Genomic DNA, 18,274 nt, shown 5'->3' on the forward strand with positions numbered 1-18,274 from the left:
GTTTGCCCTGTGATGGACTACCTGTCCAGGGTGTTCCCCGCCTTCTGCCCAATGACTGCTGGGATAGGCTCCAGCATCCCCTCGACCCTGTTTAGGATAAGCGGCTTGGAAAATTGATGGATGGATGGACTAAGATTAGGCCATATTTGAGGAACAATTAATGCAGAAAAAGGTGATTTAAAAAAAAAGTCCTTTCAGTTGGATCTATGCATCAATCATCTATCAAAATCTATTTCATTGACAAAGGGAGGCAAAATAATTTTTAAGCCTGGGTGAAGAGGGGAGATTTTACAAGAGGACGTAGGCTACTGAGAAACATCAGAAAGATACATATACTCAGCGGGTTTATCGTTCACATCTAGTGTATCAGACACAGCCAAAATGTGAGAATTTTTCAGATGGCATATTCTTGCTTGGCATTTGACTTGAGTTTAAAAAAAGTTTAAAACCATACATTTGATGAACTTGAATTTATTAAAAGAACATTATGTACAGGATGAACAAGGTTTTGTTCAGGGTTACAAGAACATGAGAATACTTCTCTTAACAGTAATTGTAAAGTCTTGCTTCATTAAAAAGGACAGCAGAAATGAAATGTGAACATGAGAATCCTATGAACAGGACAATGATTGTTCTAATGCTACAGGCAGGGCTGGCAGCTCATATCAACAAGAGAGATAAAATCTTATGTACCATTTCCAACCTTACTTATGTAGGTTAGATCACTGTATTTGGTGCACTGGACCATCTGATTTTTTTCTATCAGAAAGCACAATATAACCAACACGGGATCGCTGGGTCGAATACCCGCGTTACCTCCGGCTTGGTCGGGCGTCCCTACAGACACAATTGGCCGTGTCTGCGGGTGGGAAGTTGGATGTGGGCATTTGGTCCGGTCGCTGCACTAGTGCCTCCTCTGGTCGGTCGGGGCGCCCCCTGGGTCGGCAGAGAGGGGGTGGAGCAGCGACCAGGACGACTCAAAAAGAGCGGGGTAATTGGCCAGATACAACTGGGGAGAAAACTGACAAAAAAAGGAAAGCACAATATATTGCTTCACTCCCACAAATAGATCAGAATGAGGGAGGAAGGGATTCTTTGCTACCTGGAATAAGAGCCAATGATTTCTGGATTAACGGTCAGAAACCCACCAGGCCCTAGTACAGACAAAACAACAATAGCAGCAGGTTATCATTTTTTTTGATACGGCAAGTTCCACTCGTTGCCTCCAAAGTGCTTTTTCATACACAGCAACTGTCATTTGTTCAGACCTTCTTGTACCCAACATCAGGCGTTTGACAGGCAGTTAAGGTGCACATGGCTGCAGGCTAGTACATTCACACTGGTTGAGAACTTTGCTGCGACTCCAGTCCACCACCAGTTAGTCTTAGGCTTTATTTGAAGAAGTCCAGAGACGAAGAGCCTGATATTTATGGAACTTTGAGGGATGAAAAGGCGTAGTAGGTACATCAACTACCTGCGAGGAGACAGTGTTTCTGGGTAAAAGTCTATTGGCAACAGTTTGAACTACACTGAGTGGGCGAGCATTCAGAAATGAGCTCAAGTCAGAACGGAGTTTGGCAACAAATCTATAGCCTCAGCTGATTTTGACAGTTCAGTTCATTCATATGACTGAATGAGTTTTCTCTGAAACAAACTTTTCTTCAAAAATAAAGACGGTTTTAACTAAGCAGCCCCTTTCAAGGTCCATGATCCAGTCAAACCGTCCGAAACCTCCGTTGGAAGAAACGCGAAGTCTCAGTAGATAGTAAGGCTGACCGATCGGTTCATCTTCTTGCCAATGAGCCTGGAGTTCCTGGGGTTGGACTGAACTGTGGAGCGGGTCAGGATCCTGTCTGTGGACAGAACTTTTTCCTCAGCTGCTGCCTTGGCCATCTGAGCTTTCTTCAGTTCCCTGAAGAAAAACCAAAGCAAGTAAAGAAGTATTAGGGGCTGGGGTTTAGAATGCCTTTAATTAGCAAAGGATATTGGGTTTGATAATTGGACTTAAGTGATAGTTGAGAGACACACAGGCAAAGAATACAGCAAAACAATACATAATACAATGAAAAAAATTGGTTTTACATTAAGTGCAAGACACTACATACATTACTTTGCCTGTTGGACGTGGAACAGAATTGAATTTTTTAACACAAGCTGTAAACCATTCAATATAAAGTAATTAGGAAAAAAAAAAGGTAAAAGCCTCATACATTGCAGACATAGTTGAAGTTTAAAAGTATAGCTGGCTAATGAATTTTGAAATTCTTCCTAGCAAAGTGAAGTATTCTGTTCCTCCTATCTGAATACATTGAGGTTATATAGTCAATGTTTTCAGTTTGTTTTCAGTCCTCGTGTACTTACTTCTGGAGCAGGGCATTTTTGAACTTCTCTGCATTGAGCTCTACTCTGAGCTGGTCTGCACTCATCCTGGCAGCTGTCAGGAGCGCTGGGTGCTTGATGAGGTCAGAGGTTGACGGCCGCCTGGCTGGATCAGGGTGGATCATCAGCTGGATAAAGCAGGGACAAAGGATATGAGCCCGGAAAATACGACTTGACATTGCTTTGATCAGGAACACATACTGAACAAATGAGAAAAAACCTGTTATGGGGAATAAATGCCACGGGCCTCATGTATAAAACTTTGTGTAGAATCTACACTCAAAACAAGAAAACTGTGTACAATCAAAAACATTGAGTATACAAAATCTTGCGTACATGAAATCCTACACCATTTTTCTTTATAAATTCCAAATAAACTTGAAACTGTGCACCTGAACCTCTCTTTCTACCAGTTACTGCCCAAAAATAGCCATAAATGGCTACTGACACAGCCTTTAATATTCAAATGCAGATTAAGAACACACGTTTCTCAGTAAACTCAATAGCAACGTCATAAATGGATATTGGAACGGCATTTAATATTCAAATGCAGAGTAATAGCACATGTTTCTCAGTAAACTCAATAGCAACGTTTGAACTGAATCTGAAAAACACAATTTCAAAGATTTTTAAACACAAAACTGTTTGAGGGAGTATAATCCATAAAATATATACTATTTGGTTGATTTTCAGTTGGAATATCCCACAGAAAAGGGAATATGTTGAGTGGTTTGTTTAAAGAAGTAGTTGGATATGAATGTCTTTATGCATGCTCAATAATCCAGCTAAGTCAAAGAGAGTTGAATCAATTCATCAGGATACACCGTTTTTTAGACCAGGAATCCGCAGTCTAAACGCATCTACAGGCCAGTGGTAACTTTTTCAAGGATAAGGATGTGCACATCCTTGATAGGAAGGAACAATGGTTTGAACAGGGAGTCAAAGAGGTCACCTATGTTAAGAGGGAACAACCGAGGGGGGGGGGGCCTTAAAAATACATCTGTCACCATCTTACAATGCTGTGACCGTAAACACTCCCCAATCTTCTGTGAATAGTACACATGGCCATTGAAACTCTAATTAATGGTCACACCCATATTTGCAAATGATACTGATGATTGGTTTCGGTCGTTATGCAACTCTAATGTTTATAAGGGTGGGGATACCTGCAGTCAGTTGAGACCGAAGAGGTCACTTAGATGAGGGATGAAACGTATGTAAAAAAACCCCAAAAAAACAGTGGCTATGTGCAACCGAGCTAACATCCCACTGTGAGACAACCAGTACTCATAGATGTCATCTGTGTGTGTGTCTGTGTGAATATATATATATATATATATATATATATATATATACACACACACTCACCGGCCACTTTATTAGGCACACCTGTCCAACAGCTCGTTAACGCAAATTTCTAATCAGCCAATCACATGGCAGCAACTCACTGCATTTAGGCATGTAGACATGGTCTGCTGCACGATCTGCTGCAGTCCAAACCAAGCATCAGAATGGGGAAGAAAGGTGATTTAAGTGACTCTGAACGTGGCATGGTTGTTGGTGCCAGACGGGCTGGTCTGAGTATTTCAGCAACTGCTGATCTACTGGGATTTTCACGCACAACCATCTCTAGGGTTTACAGAGAATGGTCCGAAAAAGAGAAAATATCCAGTGAGCGGCAGTTCTGTGGGCGAAAATGCCTTGTTGATGTCAGAGGAGAATGGCCAGACTGGTTCGAGCTGATAGAAAGGCAACAGTAACTCAAATAACCACTCATTACAACCGAGGTATGCAGAAGAGCATCTCTGAACGCACAACACGTCGAACCTTGAGGCAGATGGGCTACAGTAGCAGAAGACCACACTGGGTGCCACTCCTGTCAGCTAAGAACAGGAAACTGAGGCTACAATTCGCACAGGCTCACCAAAATTGGACAATAGAAAATTGGAAAAACGTTGCCTGGTCTGATGAGTCTCGATTTCTGCTGCGACATTCGGATGGTAGGGTTAGAATTTGGCGTCAACAACATGAAAGCATGGATCCATCCTGCCTTGTATCAACGGTTCAGGCTGCTGGTGGTGGTGTAATGGTGTGGGGGATATTTTCTTGGCACACTTTGGGCCCCTTAGTACCAATTGAGCATCATGTCAACGCCACAGCCTACCTGAGTATTGTTGCTGACCATGTCCATCCCTTTATGACCACAGTGTTCCCATCTTCTGATGGCTACTTCCAGCAGGATAACGCGCCATGTCATAAAGCTCGAATCATCTCAGACTGGTTTCTTGAACATGACAATGAGTTCACTGTACTCAAATGGCCTCCACAGTCACCAGATCTCAATCAAATAGAGCACCTTTGGGATGTGGTGGACCGGGAGATTCGCATCATGGATGTGCAGCCGACAAATCTGCAGCAACTGCGTGATGCTATCATGTCAATATGGACCAAACTCTCTGAGGAATGTTTCCAGTACCTTGTTGAATCTATGCCACGAAGGATTAAGGCAGTTCTGAAGGCAAAAGGGGGGTCCAACCCGGTACTAGCAAGGTGAACCTAATAAAGTGGCCAGTGAGTGTATATATGACAGCTGATGATTGCTTATGGCATCAAACAGGCTTGTACTGTCTCAAAGAATTTACTTGAATCACTGGATTATTTTGCTCCTTATTTATTGAGCACTTCTCCTAAACTGAGTGTTTGTGCGCGCGCGCACACACACACACACACACACACACACACACACACACACACACACACACACACACACACACACACACACACACACAGCTTTCCAAGGGTCACCATAGCGGATTTTATAGTTTTGCGAGGGCACAGCGCCAATGGCGGCTGTTAACCTGGGCCTCTATCAATCTAATCTTGTCAATCCGCATACTGATTTGGCAAAATTTTACATTGGATGCCCTCCCTGACACAATCACTATTCCTATTGACAGGGGCACAGGTAAAGCGCTGGATGCCATCCCAGTATTCATGGACTTGCGTCCATACAAACATATCTATATATCGATATCTATATAGATATATACACTACCGTTCAAAAGTTTGGGATCACCCAAACAATTTTGTGTTTTCCATGAAAAGTCACACTTATTCACCACCATATGTTGTGAAAGGAATAGAAAATAGAGTCAAGACATTGACAAGGTTAGAAATAATGATTTGTATTTGAAATAAGATTTTTTTTACATCAAACTTTGCTTTCGTCAAAGAATCCTCCATTTGCAGCAATTACAGCATTGCAGACCTTTGGCATTCTAGCTGTTAATTTGTTGAGGTAATCTGGAGAAATTGCACCCCACGCTTCCAGAAGCAGCTCCCACATGTTGGATTGGTTGGATGGGCACTTCTTTGAGCAGATTGAGTTTCTGGAGCATCACATTTGTGGGGTCAATTAAACGCTCAAAATGGCCAGAAAAAGAGAACTTTCATCTGAAACTCGACAGTCTATTCTTGTTCTTAGAAATGAAGGCTATTCCATGCGAGAAATTGCTAAGAAATTGAAGATTTCCTACACCGGTGTGTACTACTCCCTTCAGAGGACAGCACAAACAGGCTCTAACCAGAGTAGAAAAAGAAGTGGGAGGCCGCGTTGCACAACTGAACAAGAAGATAAGTACATTAGAGTCTCTAGTTTGAGAAACAGACGCCTCACAGGTCCCCAACTGGCATCTTCATTAAATAGTACCTGTTAGAGCCTGTTTGTGCTGTCCTCTGAAGGGAGTAGTACACACCGGTGTAGGAAATCTTCAATTTCTTAGCAATTTCTCGCATGGAATAGCCTTCATTTCTAAGAACAAGAATAGACTGTCGAGTTTCAGATGAAAGTTCTCTTTTTCTGGCCATTTTGAGCGTTTAATTGACCCCACAAATGTGATGCTCCAGAAACTCAATCTGCTCAAAGAAGTGCCCATCCAACCAATCCAACTTGTGGGAGCTGCTTCTGGAAGCGTGGGGTGCAATTTCTCCAGATTACCTCAACAAATTAACAGCTAGAATGCCAAAGGTCTGCAATGCTGTAATTGCTGCAAATGGAGGATTCTTTGACGAAAGCAAAGTTTGATGTAAAAAAAATCTTATTTCAAATACAAATCATTATTTCTAACCTTGTCAATGTCTTGACTCTATTTTCTATTCATTTCACAACATATGGTGGTGAATAAGTGTGACTTTTCATGGAAAACACGAAATTGTTTGGGTGATCCCAAACTTTTGAACGGTAGTGTATATATGGCAGTAAATATATCTCATCGGGCAAAAAAAAAAAACAACCAAGCAACAACTGCAAGATTGGACCTAGCCAATCGCCAATATATTCATACAATCGCCCAACCCTATTGACTAAATGAATAGGGATGATTCAGAAAGTATGAAAGCAGGAACTATGTAAGCCAGGAAGGCGAAATCAAGGAGAACCATACTGCCTATAGTGGTAGTCGGTTTCATCTGATACTTAACTCGTTTTGAACCAATTGTACTTTGACAGATTGTGAAATGCATTGGAAAAAAGGCCATTATGCTTTATTTAAATACTTTGCCACAGAAGCTTTGATTCACCGCTGTCTCCAAAATGTGCATACGCATTAGCCAAAATCATTGCTACAATACTGTAATTTAAAATGTAGACCAGCCAATACATTTTTTTATTTTAAAAAAAAACCCTTTGAACCACAAACAACTAAAAGTCATATATACTGCACAAGCGACTCCTCTGGTTGGTCAGGGTGCCTGTTCAAGGGGGAGGGGGTACTGGGGGGATTTGCGTGACCCTCTCATGTGCTACGTCCCCCTGGCTAAACTCCTCACTGTCAGGTGAAAAGAAGAGGCTGGCAGGGGTGTCCAGTTGGGCAGCCGATGTGTCCTGGTCGCTGCACTAGCATTTCCTATGGTCAGTTGGGGCGCCTGTTAAGGGGGAGGGGGAAGTGGGGGGGAATAGCATGATCCTCCCACGTGCTGGCAAAACTCACTATCAGTTGAAAAGATGTGGCTGGCAACTCCATGTGTATTGGAGGAAGCATGTGGTAGTCTGCAGCCCTCCCCGGACCGCAGAGGGGTTGGAACAGTGACCGGGACAGCTCGGAAGAGTGGGGCAATTGGCCGGGTACATTTGGGGAGAAAAAAAAGGGGAGGGGGGGCGACTGGCAACTCCACACGTATCGGAGGAAGCATGTGGTAGTCTGCAGCCCCTCTCCGGATCAGCAGAGGGGTTGAGCAGCGACCGGGAAGGCTTGGATGAGTGAGAGCATGAAAACAACTAGGAGTCCAATTATTAGAAAATCAAAATGTTGGCTACCTTGAGAAGACTCAGGAACTCTGACGAGAGAAGTTGGGGGACAGAGGGTAGTTTCCCTTGACGGATCTCATGCCACTTGTCTCCATTGGTAGGCAGAGGCTCCGCCCCTGAGGCACTGACCACAGTAAGAGCCAGGGCAAAGATGTCCGCCTTCGTCAAGTTACTGTAGTCCTATGACATAAGACATACAATTAGGGGGAAATTATACTTTATGGATTCTTTCAGAAAAAATAAAAAAGTTCCAAACAAAATGAGACAAACCTCCTGTAGAACTTCTTTAGCTAGGTATCTGCTGTCACCCTCTTCTACTTGTGGATCATTCACTCTGGTCACATGACCAAGGTCACCTGAAAAGAGGGGAAAAGATATAATTATCAGGTTATCAAGTACATTTTTAATAAGCCCAACAATAGCAAAAAGTGGATAATTATACAAAGCAACACCTTGCTTGCAAGAGTAACTGCATTGGCTCCATCTAGAGTACATTTGCATTAACTTGCCTATTTTGTAGATAACACTGGTGGTCAGGCCGTCATCCTCATCACACTCAAAGCTGGCTACAGACCTCTGAGAAATAAAAATGTTGCCTGGGGGGGAGAGAAAGAACAGTTTAGGTTTCCCACAAAGAGAGATGTTTAAGAACCCACATGCAATGTATAGTCCTACAACCATTCACTAAAAAAACCTGTTTAGAAGATCAGTAAATTCCCTACAAGCTTGGACCTGAATTGTGGAGGCATTATTAGTCTTTTTTCATTATGCATGTTGCTTTGACAACAGTGTAACCTTGGGGAGCAATGGTAGGGGAAACAATGAACACTGAAACCTGCCACGGCCTATCCATCCCCCAAAGCAGTCAACCTAGGGGACACACTGGTGTCATTAAATCCTCCAATACTCACTTGGTTTGATGTCCATGTGCACCAGGGAGGTAGAGTGGATGTACTTGAGGCCCCGCGCCACCTGCAGCAGCAAGTCCTTCAGTTCCAGTTCCGATAAGTAGTGCATCCGCTGGTAATTTTCAGTGATGACATCGGAGAGCGTACCGCCAATGCAATACTCGTTCTGGATGAGCATGTGGTCATCCTCAGCCCATGCCGAGTAGTAGCGCACCACGTGGGGGTGTTGGCCCAACACCGCATGGGCGTACACCTCCCGCAAAGCATTTTGCCTGGAAAGATTAAGAGAAGGGTGAGGAACAGACTATTTTAATTAGGGCACGTCTGGGGAAACACTAAGTTTGGTAGTCAAAAAAAAAAAAAAAAGAAAAAAAAAAAGGCTAAAACATTTTTCAGCTAGATCTTTTTTAGGGCTATTTGCATAGGAAAAAGATGGGGAACACGGAGTAGTAGTGTTAACTAGGAACACTGAGTCAGCTATAAAAAGTGGAGTTTAACTGCAAAACAAGATAACCAACATTTGAAAATGTGAAAGCCAAACTGATAGAAATATTCAGTCCTTGGTTGACAAAATCCTAACACTTAAGTATTTCTGAATAAAAACACCTTCCACTAAGAAACTGTGACATGAGTGAAAATCAAAATCATTACATTTCAAAAACATCTAATTGCAATTGTATTACAATTTAAACAACTTACTCGTCTATTGATCCTGCTAGAGGCTTCTTGGATCTCTTGATGGCGTAAATGCAGCCATCTAACCTTTTCACACACTTGAACACTGCACCAAATTCGCCACAGCCAATCTTTTCCAGCTCATGGAACTCTGAAGCATATCTGGACATCATGTTGCCTTCCATCATGGTGATCCGCTAAGGAGAGAGATAAGTAGCTTTATATTAGGCTCACTTCGATGAACCCTTAGCTCAAATTTTAAAAGAAATCGAAAATTTAAATCTATTTTGGTTTGTTCTTTTTTCCCTTTAGACACGAAAGGCTTTCACCGTTTGATATTACAGGGAAATATTTCAGCTTCTGAACCAGTTTGTCATATGGGGATTACAGGTAACCCAAAAGGCAAATGCAAAAACAGGATGTTTTATAATGCCTTATCTCAGCTTCTCAAGTGGAAAGACATTGACCAACTTATTCCTACTGACATGATATATCTTGATTTAATCTTAGGTTAAAAATGGATACCTTAGACGGTGGGAGGATCTCGTCTTCTCCCTCACCATCACTTGCCTCCATGTCCTCCCCACAGGAGCTGAAAGAGAAGATAATAGATCATGGTGCTACACGTATTCCACACTGGAGGGCAGCACTAGAGGCTACAGCTTGCACATGGCAGAGTTCACTAGAAACCATGAGTTCTTGGATCCTTTCCAAATCCCTCGCTTTAGCCTTGCTTAGTTAACGGCTTTAACGAATCCAGTTACCACAACAATGGACTTCATCATGCGTCCAACAAGATAAGACAACATGTACAGGTGTTCAAGAGGCTGAGCAGTATGTAGCAAACGCTGCTGAATAAGGCATTGTACTCATAACTTTAGGAAAACTACACTAAACGACAATATTAGGAAATAAAATTCTGGTGAATACCGTCTGTAGATTATAACTTGTTTCCAAACAGTAAAACAAAATACCATATATCATTTGAAGATGCCATTCTACACAGCTGGTTGGCAAGATATGGAGATGTAAATTTTAGGATTTACAGGTAATGGCCGTCTGAAAACACCAAGTAACATCCTAACCTGCAACCAACTACAATGCAGCCGAATGAAATCTTAGGAGGTAACATACTCATTCCAGTGTGCCCTCTTCCTGTTGTTTCGCCGTGTTGTGGCAGACTGGATGAGGACAGAGTCAGGGGTGAAAGGGTTGAAGTTGACCAGAGGAGTCTGGTTTCTCTTGACGGTGCTATCCGTTACTGCCTCTCCTGACGCCTCCATATTCTTAAACAGGGCCACTCTCCGACTAGAGCATCCCACACTGGACCCTCTGGCTCTGGACAGCAAACTCTACAAAACAAAAACAAATAATTAAACAAATAATGAATGATGATTCTAATAATGGTCAACTGTGGAGAGACTTATGACATGACGCATCATGTGGGATTTAAACTGCATACTGTACGAAACAGCAATGCCGAGAAAACATGCCCCGTCATATAACCCAGGCCAATGAGTCATTTGGCAGTCTAGCCACCGTGAATACATTATGTAATTTTACTGCTGCTTAAGTGGGTCAAAACGCTGCCTTTGAAATTCGAAAAACAATGGATACAAGTTTGTCTCTTCAGATCCAAAATCCAAATGCTGACAATATTTTATAAGTGGCTGAACCAACGATCATGGGCAACACTCCAGGTAACTCATTCGAGTTATTTTAGTTTGGATTAAGTTTTGCAGCAGTTTGACAAAGCGAGGCCATTTAGCTTATACTTTAATGGAGACCCACGTTTAATATACCTGTAGCCGGGAAACAACGCACCGTGAAAGTGTCATGCATGTGCAAAATACAAACCTTTGGTGTATGCGGTGTATCAAACAGGCGAAGTTTTCTGAACGTCTTGTGCGGAGGCGTGTCGGGACAGTCTGGGACTCGGTAGCTGGAGCTCTCCCCTTCGTCCCGGACGTATGGGCGCTCTGGCGGGCCGCTGAACAGCCGAGAGCTTTTCCGAGGCGAAGGCGAGCAGTTGGCGAACATAACATTGCTGGGACATTTGAAGGGTGACGGGGAACAGAAATCCTCCTCGTCCCACAGCTCCACATCATCGTCCCCGGTACGGTTCAACGGGCTGCTTCCCCCCAGCCGCTTGTCGGGTGCGTCCCGTCGGCCGTGCATCGGAGAGTCCATCTCCGTGAACCCGGACTCGGCTCCCGTGCTGATGTTCACGTCTTCTATGGGGTCGTCCTCTCCGTCGCTAGACGTAAAATGCAACTTCTGACGGATCGGTCCAGACACAGAGGGGGAAGTTACGTGCCGATGGCAATTGTAACTCGACATGTTTTTTTTTTTTTAAGCGAAGCCCCGCTTGATCAACGCGAAAAATCACGCGGGCAGCCCCTTTTCTTTCGAAAGCAAAGGCTACTCGCCTAAAACGACAACGGCAAAACTAAAGGCTAAATACCTCACCAAAGGTAATAAACGTCGTCTGACGAAGCGTTTGACTATCAACTTAAACCTCTAACATGGTAGAAAAAGCAAACTTGCTCGCAGACCAAACACGCCCATCCAAACGCTTAAAATGGCAGCACACGTAGGCGACTATTCCCACCGTACAAGCGACACCTGAAATTTGGAATTAAAACGAAACAAAAATCCGTTCGTATATTCTTCCCTCTGGCCGTCACTGTCCTCCGATGTCTCATATATCCTTTACGGAGTACCAAAAACAGATACACGTATTTCTTCAAATTATGTTGCCGTGTTTACAACAGTATTTGAATGAGTCACGGACGGAGGGTTCCTATCACGCTCGTGGCAGAGAACTTCGCGCGACCGTTGAGTCAGATGATCCGTGGTAGCCAATCACCGCGCGGGTAGAAAGTTTGAAAGAAAGGCGTAACCCACGGGGAGAGGGAGGGGCCACAGGGCGCTGCGTCATCGCTAATGTAGTCGTCAATCTGGCGCGAGTGAACCCTGATCGTCGCCTTTCTGCTATCGTTCATTTCATCAGCCGCAGACAAAATCGTTCATTATTCAAAGGCCGGCTCTCCGTTTGACATTACAGGGGCTCGGAGACCATACCTTTTAGTTTGTACATGACATAAAACAATGCAGTAGCAATGAAATGGTAAATCCCAACTCGCCAAAGGGAGAACTGTTAAAACATTACAGGTCGCATCTCAAATTGAAAAAACACTTCTGCCAACTGTCAGTGTTTCCTTCTTATTTACTTCTTTTGCCAAACGTAACTTGGGGAACAAAATGTATAAGGGTTCGGTTATTAGCATTTCACCATTCACACAATCTTATTTTAATAATTTTAATAGAATAGCAATGACTGTACATTACTGTGTGCATTGTGCACCATAAACATTAGAAAGCATTATTCCCTCCAATTTTTTTCAGATGAAGGCAAAAGCAGATTATAACGAAACTCCAGTTATCAAAATCCTATGTACACATAAAAGCTAACTTCATTTGTGAAAACGGAACAAATACAATGGAAGACAAGTGATTTCTCTTTGATACTAGTCCATTTTAGATGGTTTTGAATCTAAATCAAAGTCCATGATCTGAGCGATTTTGCCATCAATCATCCAGGCCTGGTGACTCTCCTTGCTGAATTCTTGACGCTATTCTGATGGCTTCCTCCAGGGATGGCTGATCCCCAAGCTAGAGTGAGAGAGAGAAAAATAAACACATAAATAAAACACATAAACTTAATAAACACATAAACAATAAACATAGATTGGCATAGATACCCACTGATCTTTAATCCCCTGCTACTGTTTTATTGCCCACTTATTCATGTGACATTCCTAGCATGTCAACATTGATTCAATCCATTTACTCAGCCACCCCTTTAAGAAGAAATTCCCACCCCAGACTTTGTAAACAGCTAGTTATTTCATTAATGACAGTCGTAAGGCGGTAAAAAGGGAAAAAGACAATTTGATTTGTGATTTACACAATAGAGGTGTGTGTGCGAAATGAGGTTGGATTATACATGTTAGGAACTCCTCAGGGGTGTATTCTAGAAATCCGGTTTAATAAAAGCTGAGATTTAACCCTGAGATGAGGGAAACTCTGGGCTTTCCGTTCCAGGAAGTGAGCAACTCTGATGACCATAAAGTTACTCTAGAGTTACCTCCCTTTCTGGAATGGAAAACCTAGTTCCCCTCGTCTCAGGGTTAAACCCGCTTTTCAGGACTACACCCCAGGTTAAATAAAGGATTGTTTGTTAGCAAGCTTCGAGGTGATAAGTCTGTCAAGGTTTCATTTAATCCAAAAACAGTTAAACATTTACATCTTGGTAATATATGTTAATTTGTGCTGTGACTTTGTTTGATACATTCTTTTTTTATTTGAAAATATAAAGATGAAACTAGTCTATCATCTTCAAAGCTCATGCCATGGTTTGCTGCAAAAGTAAACATGTTTGACAGTGATGTAGTAATGCAATTTAGGAGTAAATAACTACTCATCACTGATAATCAAGGAAGCAAATAATCACAAAATACAGCAACAGTAATTTTTACTTATTTTGATACAACTTCAGCAGCTTGGCACTATATATATACATAAATCATTCTAAGATTCCTCACAGGTGAATAAACATATATATATATATATTTATAAATACACACACACACACACACACACACACGCTTATCCTACTCAGGGTCGTGGGGATGCAGTCATTGGGCGGCAGGCGGGGAGACACCCTGGACAGGCAGCCAGTCCATCACACACACACACGTGTGTGTGTAATACATATATATACATACATATATACATATATACACAAACCCCCAATTCCAATGAAGTTAAGATGTTGTGTAAAACGTGAATAAAAACAGAATACAATCATTTGCAAATCCTTTTCGACCTATATTCAATTGTATACACTACAAAGACAAGATATTTAATGATCAAACTGATAAACTTTATTGTTTTTTGCAAATATTCATTCATTTTGAATTTGATGCCTGCAACACATTCCAAAGAAGCTGGGACAGGGGCAACAAAAGACTGGGAAAGTTGAGGAATGCTCAAAAAACACCTGTTTGGAACATTCCACAGGTGAACAGGTTAACTGGAAACAGGTGAGTGTCATGATTGGGTATGAAAGGCGCATCCCTGAAAGGCTCAGTCATTCACAAGCAAGGATGGGGCGAGGTTCACCACTTTGTGAACAACTGCGTGAGCAAATAGTCCAACAGTTTAAGAACAACGTTTCTCAATGTACAATTGCAAGGAATTTAGGGATTTCATCATCTACAGTCCATAATATCATCAAAAGATTCAGAGAATCCGGAGAAATCTCTGCACGTAAGCGGCAAGGCCGAAAACCAACATTGAATGCCTGTGACCTTCATTCCCTCAGGCGGCACTGCATTAAAAACCGACATCATTCTGTAAAGGATATTACCACGTGGGCTCAGGAACAATTCGGAAAACCATCGTCAGTTAACACAGTTCGTCGCTGCATCTACAAGTGCAAGTTAAAACTCTACCATGCAAAGCGAAAGCCATATATCAACAACACCCAGAAACGCCGCCGGCTTCTCTGGGCCCAAGCTCATCTGAGATGGACTGGCGCAAAGTGGAAAAGTGTGCTGTGGTCTGACGAGTCCACATTTCAAATTGTTTTTGGAAATCATGGACGTCGTGTCCTCCGGGCTAAAGAGGAAAAGGACCATCCAGATTGTTATCAGCGCAAAGTTCAAAAGCTAGCATCTGTGATGGTATGGGGGTGTGTTAGTGCCCATGGCATGGGTAGCTTGCACATCTGTGAAGGCACCATTAATGCTGAAAGGTACATACAGGTTTTGGAGCAACATACGCTGCCATCCAAGCGACGTCTTTTTCAGGGACGTCCCTGCGTATTTCAGCAAGACAATGCCAAGCCACATTCTCCACGTCTTACAACAGCGTGGCTTCGTAGTAAAAGAGTGCGAGTACTAGACTGGCCTGCCTGCAGTCCAGACCTGTCTCCCAATGAAAATGTGTGGCGCATTATGAAGCGCAAAATACGACAATGGAGACCCCGGACTGTTGAGCAACTGAAGTCGTACATCAAGCAAGAATGGGAAAGAATTCCACCTACAAAGCTTCAACAATTAGTGTCCTCAGTTCCCAAGCGATTATTGAGTGTTGTTAAAAGGAATGGTGATGTAACACAGTGGTGAACATGCCCGTCCCAGCTTTTTTGGAACGTGTTGCAGGCATCAAATTCAAAATGAGTGAATATTTGCAAAAAAAAAAAAAAAAAACCAATAAAGTTTATCAGTTTGAACATTAAATATCTTGTCTTTGTAGTGTATTCAATTGAATATAGGTCGAAAAGGATTTGCAAATCATTGTATTCTGTTTTTATTTACGTTTTACACAACGTCCCAACTTCATTGGAATTGGGTTTCTTTATATATATATATATATATATATATATATATATATATATATATATATATATATATATTAGATATATCATTGCATATATCAAACTCTCAAACTTCCCTGACTTAACGTAACACAGTAAATTTCACCTGGCTAAACATTTTACCTTACCAGCTAGAATGCTGAGACCTTGGAGATCACAATGATACCTTTCAAAAAGCTTTAGCTGACTGAAAATGGATAGAAAAATTGTTTGATTTATTCATCATAGCTGCCTATGGTAAGCTTATGTGACTCCATCTCAGAGCAACAGAAGGTTACGAATAGATGCGGTCACATAGCTAGCTAGCAGACAGCCTTTCCTGCTCAAACAATCAGCACTAGTTATGCATGTAGTCCCATGAAAACTGTGGGCATGCTGCTGAGATTTTGGAATGTGCATGTCTGCGTATCTGTGAGCCTTTACGAGCGTTCAACCTATTTTCTGGAACTTATCGAGACATTTACATGTACTTTCTGAGAGACATGTCCTTCCCATGAGTCAACACCACTAACGTATGTGTGTGCGTGCTAGCAGGCCCAGCTCCTCCCTAACACCCTTGATTCCAAACCTCACCTACCCATGATTTTCACTTGAATATTTGAGTAAATAGTACAAACTGAGTGGGGATTGACAAGGGATGAGGAGTTGGCTTCAGCTGAAACTCTTGCCAATATCAACTGAACTACAGAATCACTGAGGGTGGTTTTCAGCAAAGCAGAGGGGATAAATTCAGAAATGCAGTAAATTCTAATCATTTATTTGCCTGTACATCACTTGCATTACTCATTAAAATTGGAGTTGTCCAATTCTACAGTGGGTCACAATTAACTGGCAATGATTTTTCCATGTCTACAAAATTTTCGTCAGGTAAACTAAGACAGGGAGGAGCACATATGACCAAGAGGAAAATGGTATATGCACACACACACACACACACACACACACACACACACACACACACACACACACACACACACACACACACACACACACACACACTATAGACAACGTGCATGTGTATCAACCTGCACAGCAATGTGGGTGCCATTAGAGGTGGCCAGAAAGGTAACAGGGTGAATATCATCCTGTTCTTGGCTGTACCCGCCCTCAACTGCTTGGAATGAGGCCATGTCGGGTGTCATGATCGCCACCTGAGGGAGACAGAGATAGCATCAACTCCATAAAACATCACAAAAGCAATTTAACAGTGTCACTCAGACTACAGAGGCGGGCGGCTGGCTACCTGTCCGTCTGAGCCGTCTGTGGTCACCATGGTGACTGAGTGAGCCCCTTGTGTTGTCAGTTCATGAGCTGGAATTGTTATGGTGGTCCCCTCTTGGGTTACCATGGTTATGGTGCCACCCATTGCCTGTAAGTCTGCTTCAGAGATGCTGACCTGATGAGCGAGATATGGGAAGGAAGCAATGACAGTTAAGTTTCACAGCACACGATTACACACAGTACTGTTAGATTACTGTGCACCAAGCACATGCTGATCATACTGTAAAATATAACAATGTTTCATCTTGAGCTAATATTTTCAATATCAATTTCACAATCAAATCCATGTTGATTCCTTTTCATCTGACTACAAATAAAGTAAACAGATACGGGGGTGCTGCGGAGCATGGATAGTGAGTAGACGTGTGTGTCCCAGACCAGCTCCTATGATTTTTTATAAAACGTTATTTTCTTCGCGTACAAATAACACATTTTACTCGTAGCATGCCAAAACAACCAAAGAAAAAGGACATTCCCGATTGTGAAACTACAAGTGAAGATACTACCATGGACGTAAGCAGAGTTAAACCTCCTGAACCCACACTGGCTAATGTGATTAGCCTCATTGAACAGTTTAGAGAAGAGACCCACACTTCAATCAACAACTTGCAATCGACCGTGCTCTCAATCGGAGGTCGCCTGGCAGACTTTGAAAATTCACTGCAAGAGGTGGACTCAAGAACTATAAATTTGGAGAGCCTTTGTGCCCAGCCAGCTAAGAGCAATGCTAATCTGCATGAGAGACTAGACTAGATGATCTGGAATCCCATTGCCGCCGTCAAAACCTACGAGTGAAAGGCATCCCAAAGGATATGGAGGGACAGCAGGTGACTGCATTTATGGAAGACTTCTTCAGTGAAACCACAGGGATGTCCATCCAACCAAACTGCCTGACTATCTGTGATCGGGCTCATAGAAGCCTAGCACCCAAACCAACAGACCCCAAATGACCCCGGCCCATCATTGTACAGATGCATCACAACCAGGTCAGGTGAGAAATACTCGCGACTGTTGTGGGAGAAGGGCGAGCTATATTTCCGCAAGCACAGGGTGCACATCTTCCAGGACTGGCCGGCAGACAGTGCCCGTCGGAGGGCTGCTTTAAAGAACGTCAAAGCAAAGCTGAAAGATGTCTCTTCTCCCCACTGCAAAGATGCAAGAAACTTTTTGAGGGATGTGGAGGCTTTCTTCAACTGAGCTACTGCTCCACTGCTGAATGCCCCGGTAAATGTAGATGTGGGGGAAGAACAGTAACACTAATGTTAATTATGTTACGTAACA

At 42.7% G+C, this 18,274-nt stretch overlaps 2 protein-coding genes across 4 annotated transcripts in view; both read right to left on the reverse strand.

Annotated features, from left to right (window-relative positions):
* Positions 1 to 455: 455 nt before the first annotated feature.
* On the reverse strand, positions 456 to 12,093 carry wee1 (WEE1 G2 checkpoint kinase). Its single transcript, XM_056281743.1, has 10 exons — positions 11,125 to 12,093; positions 10,402 to 10,619; positions 9,793 to 9,859; positions 9,292 to 9,464; positions 8,596 to 8,864; positions 8,194 to 8,280; positions 7,955 to 8,040; positions 7,694 to 7,864; positions 2,362 to 2,507; positions 456 to 1,912 (listed from the first exon to the last, which is right to left on the reverse strand). Exons 1-10 carry the CDS (start codon positions 11,605 to 11,607, stop codon positions 1,756 to 1,758), a joined length of 1,857 nt encoding a protein of 618 aa, XP_056137718.1. The 5' UTR covers positions 11,608 to 12,093; the 3' UTR covers positions 456 to 1,755.
* A 399-nt stretch (positions 12,094 to 12,492) lies between these two features.
* The window catches only part of znf143b (zinc finger protein 143b), a 39,309-nt gene continuing 33,527 nt past the window's right edge, over positions 12,493 to 18,274 (reverse strand). For all 3 annotated transcript variants that reach the window (XM_056281366.1, XM_056281364.1, XM_056281365.1), the window contains exons 13-15: positions 16,956 to 17,108; positions 16,738 to 16,863; positions 12,493 to 12,942 (exon numbers count right to left, since the gene is read on the reverse strand). In XM_056281366.1, coding sequence (XP_056137341.1) covers positions 12,859 to 12,942; positions 16,738 to 16,863; positions 16,956 to 17,108 — 363 coding nt within the window. In that variant the 3' untranslated portion in view covers positions 12,493 to 12,858. The remainder of the gene's footprint in view (positions 12,943 to 16,737; positions 16,864 to 16,955; positions 17,109 to 18,274) is intronic.

The sequence above is a fragment of the Lampris incognitus genome, chromosome 6 (genome assembly GCF_029633865.1).
Source record: "Lampris incognitus isolate fLamInc1 chromosome 6, fLamInc1.hap2, whole genome shotgun sequence".
Taxonomy (NCBI): domain Eukaryota; kingdom Metazoa; phylum Chordata; class Actinopteri; order Lampriformes; family Lampridae; genus Lampris; species Lampris incognitus.

What these genes read in the sequence shown, in the direction of transcription:
- wee1 (XM_056281743.1), bottom strand. Translation starts at nt 11,607, where the DNA reads ATGTCGAGTTACAATTGCCATCGGCACGTAACTTCCCCCTCTGTGTCT. An exon ending in AAGAGGGCACACTGGAATGA is followed by an intron (nt 9,860 to 10,401) that starts GTATGTTACCTC and finishes CTTCTCTTTCAG; the next exon opens with CTCCTGTGGGGAGGACATGG. An exon ending in AGATCCTCCCACCGTCTAAG is followed by an intron (nt 9,465 to 9,792) that starts GTATCCATTTTT and finishes CTCTCTCCTTAG; the next exon opens with CGGATCACCATGATGGAAGG.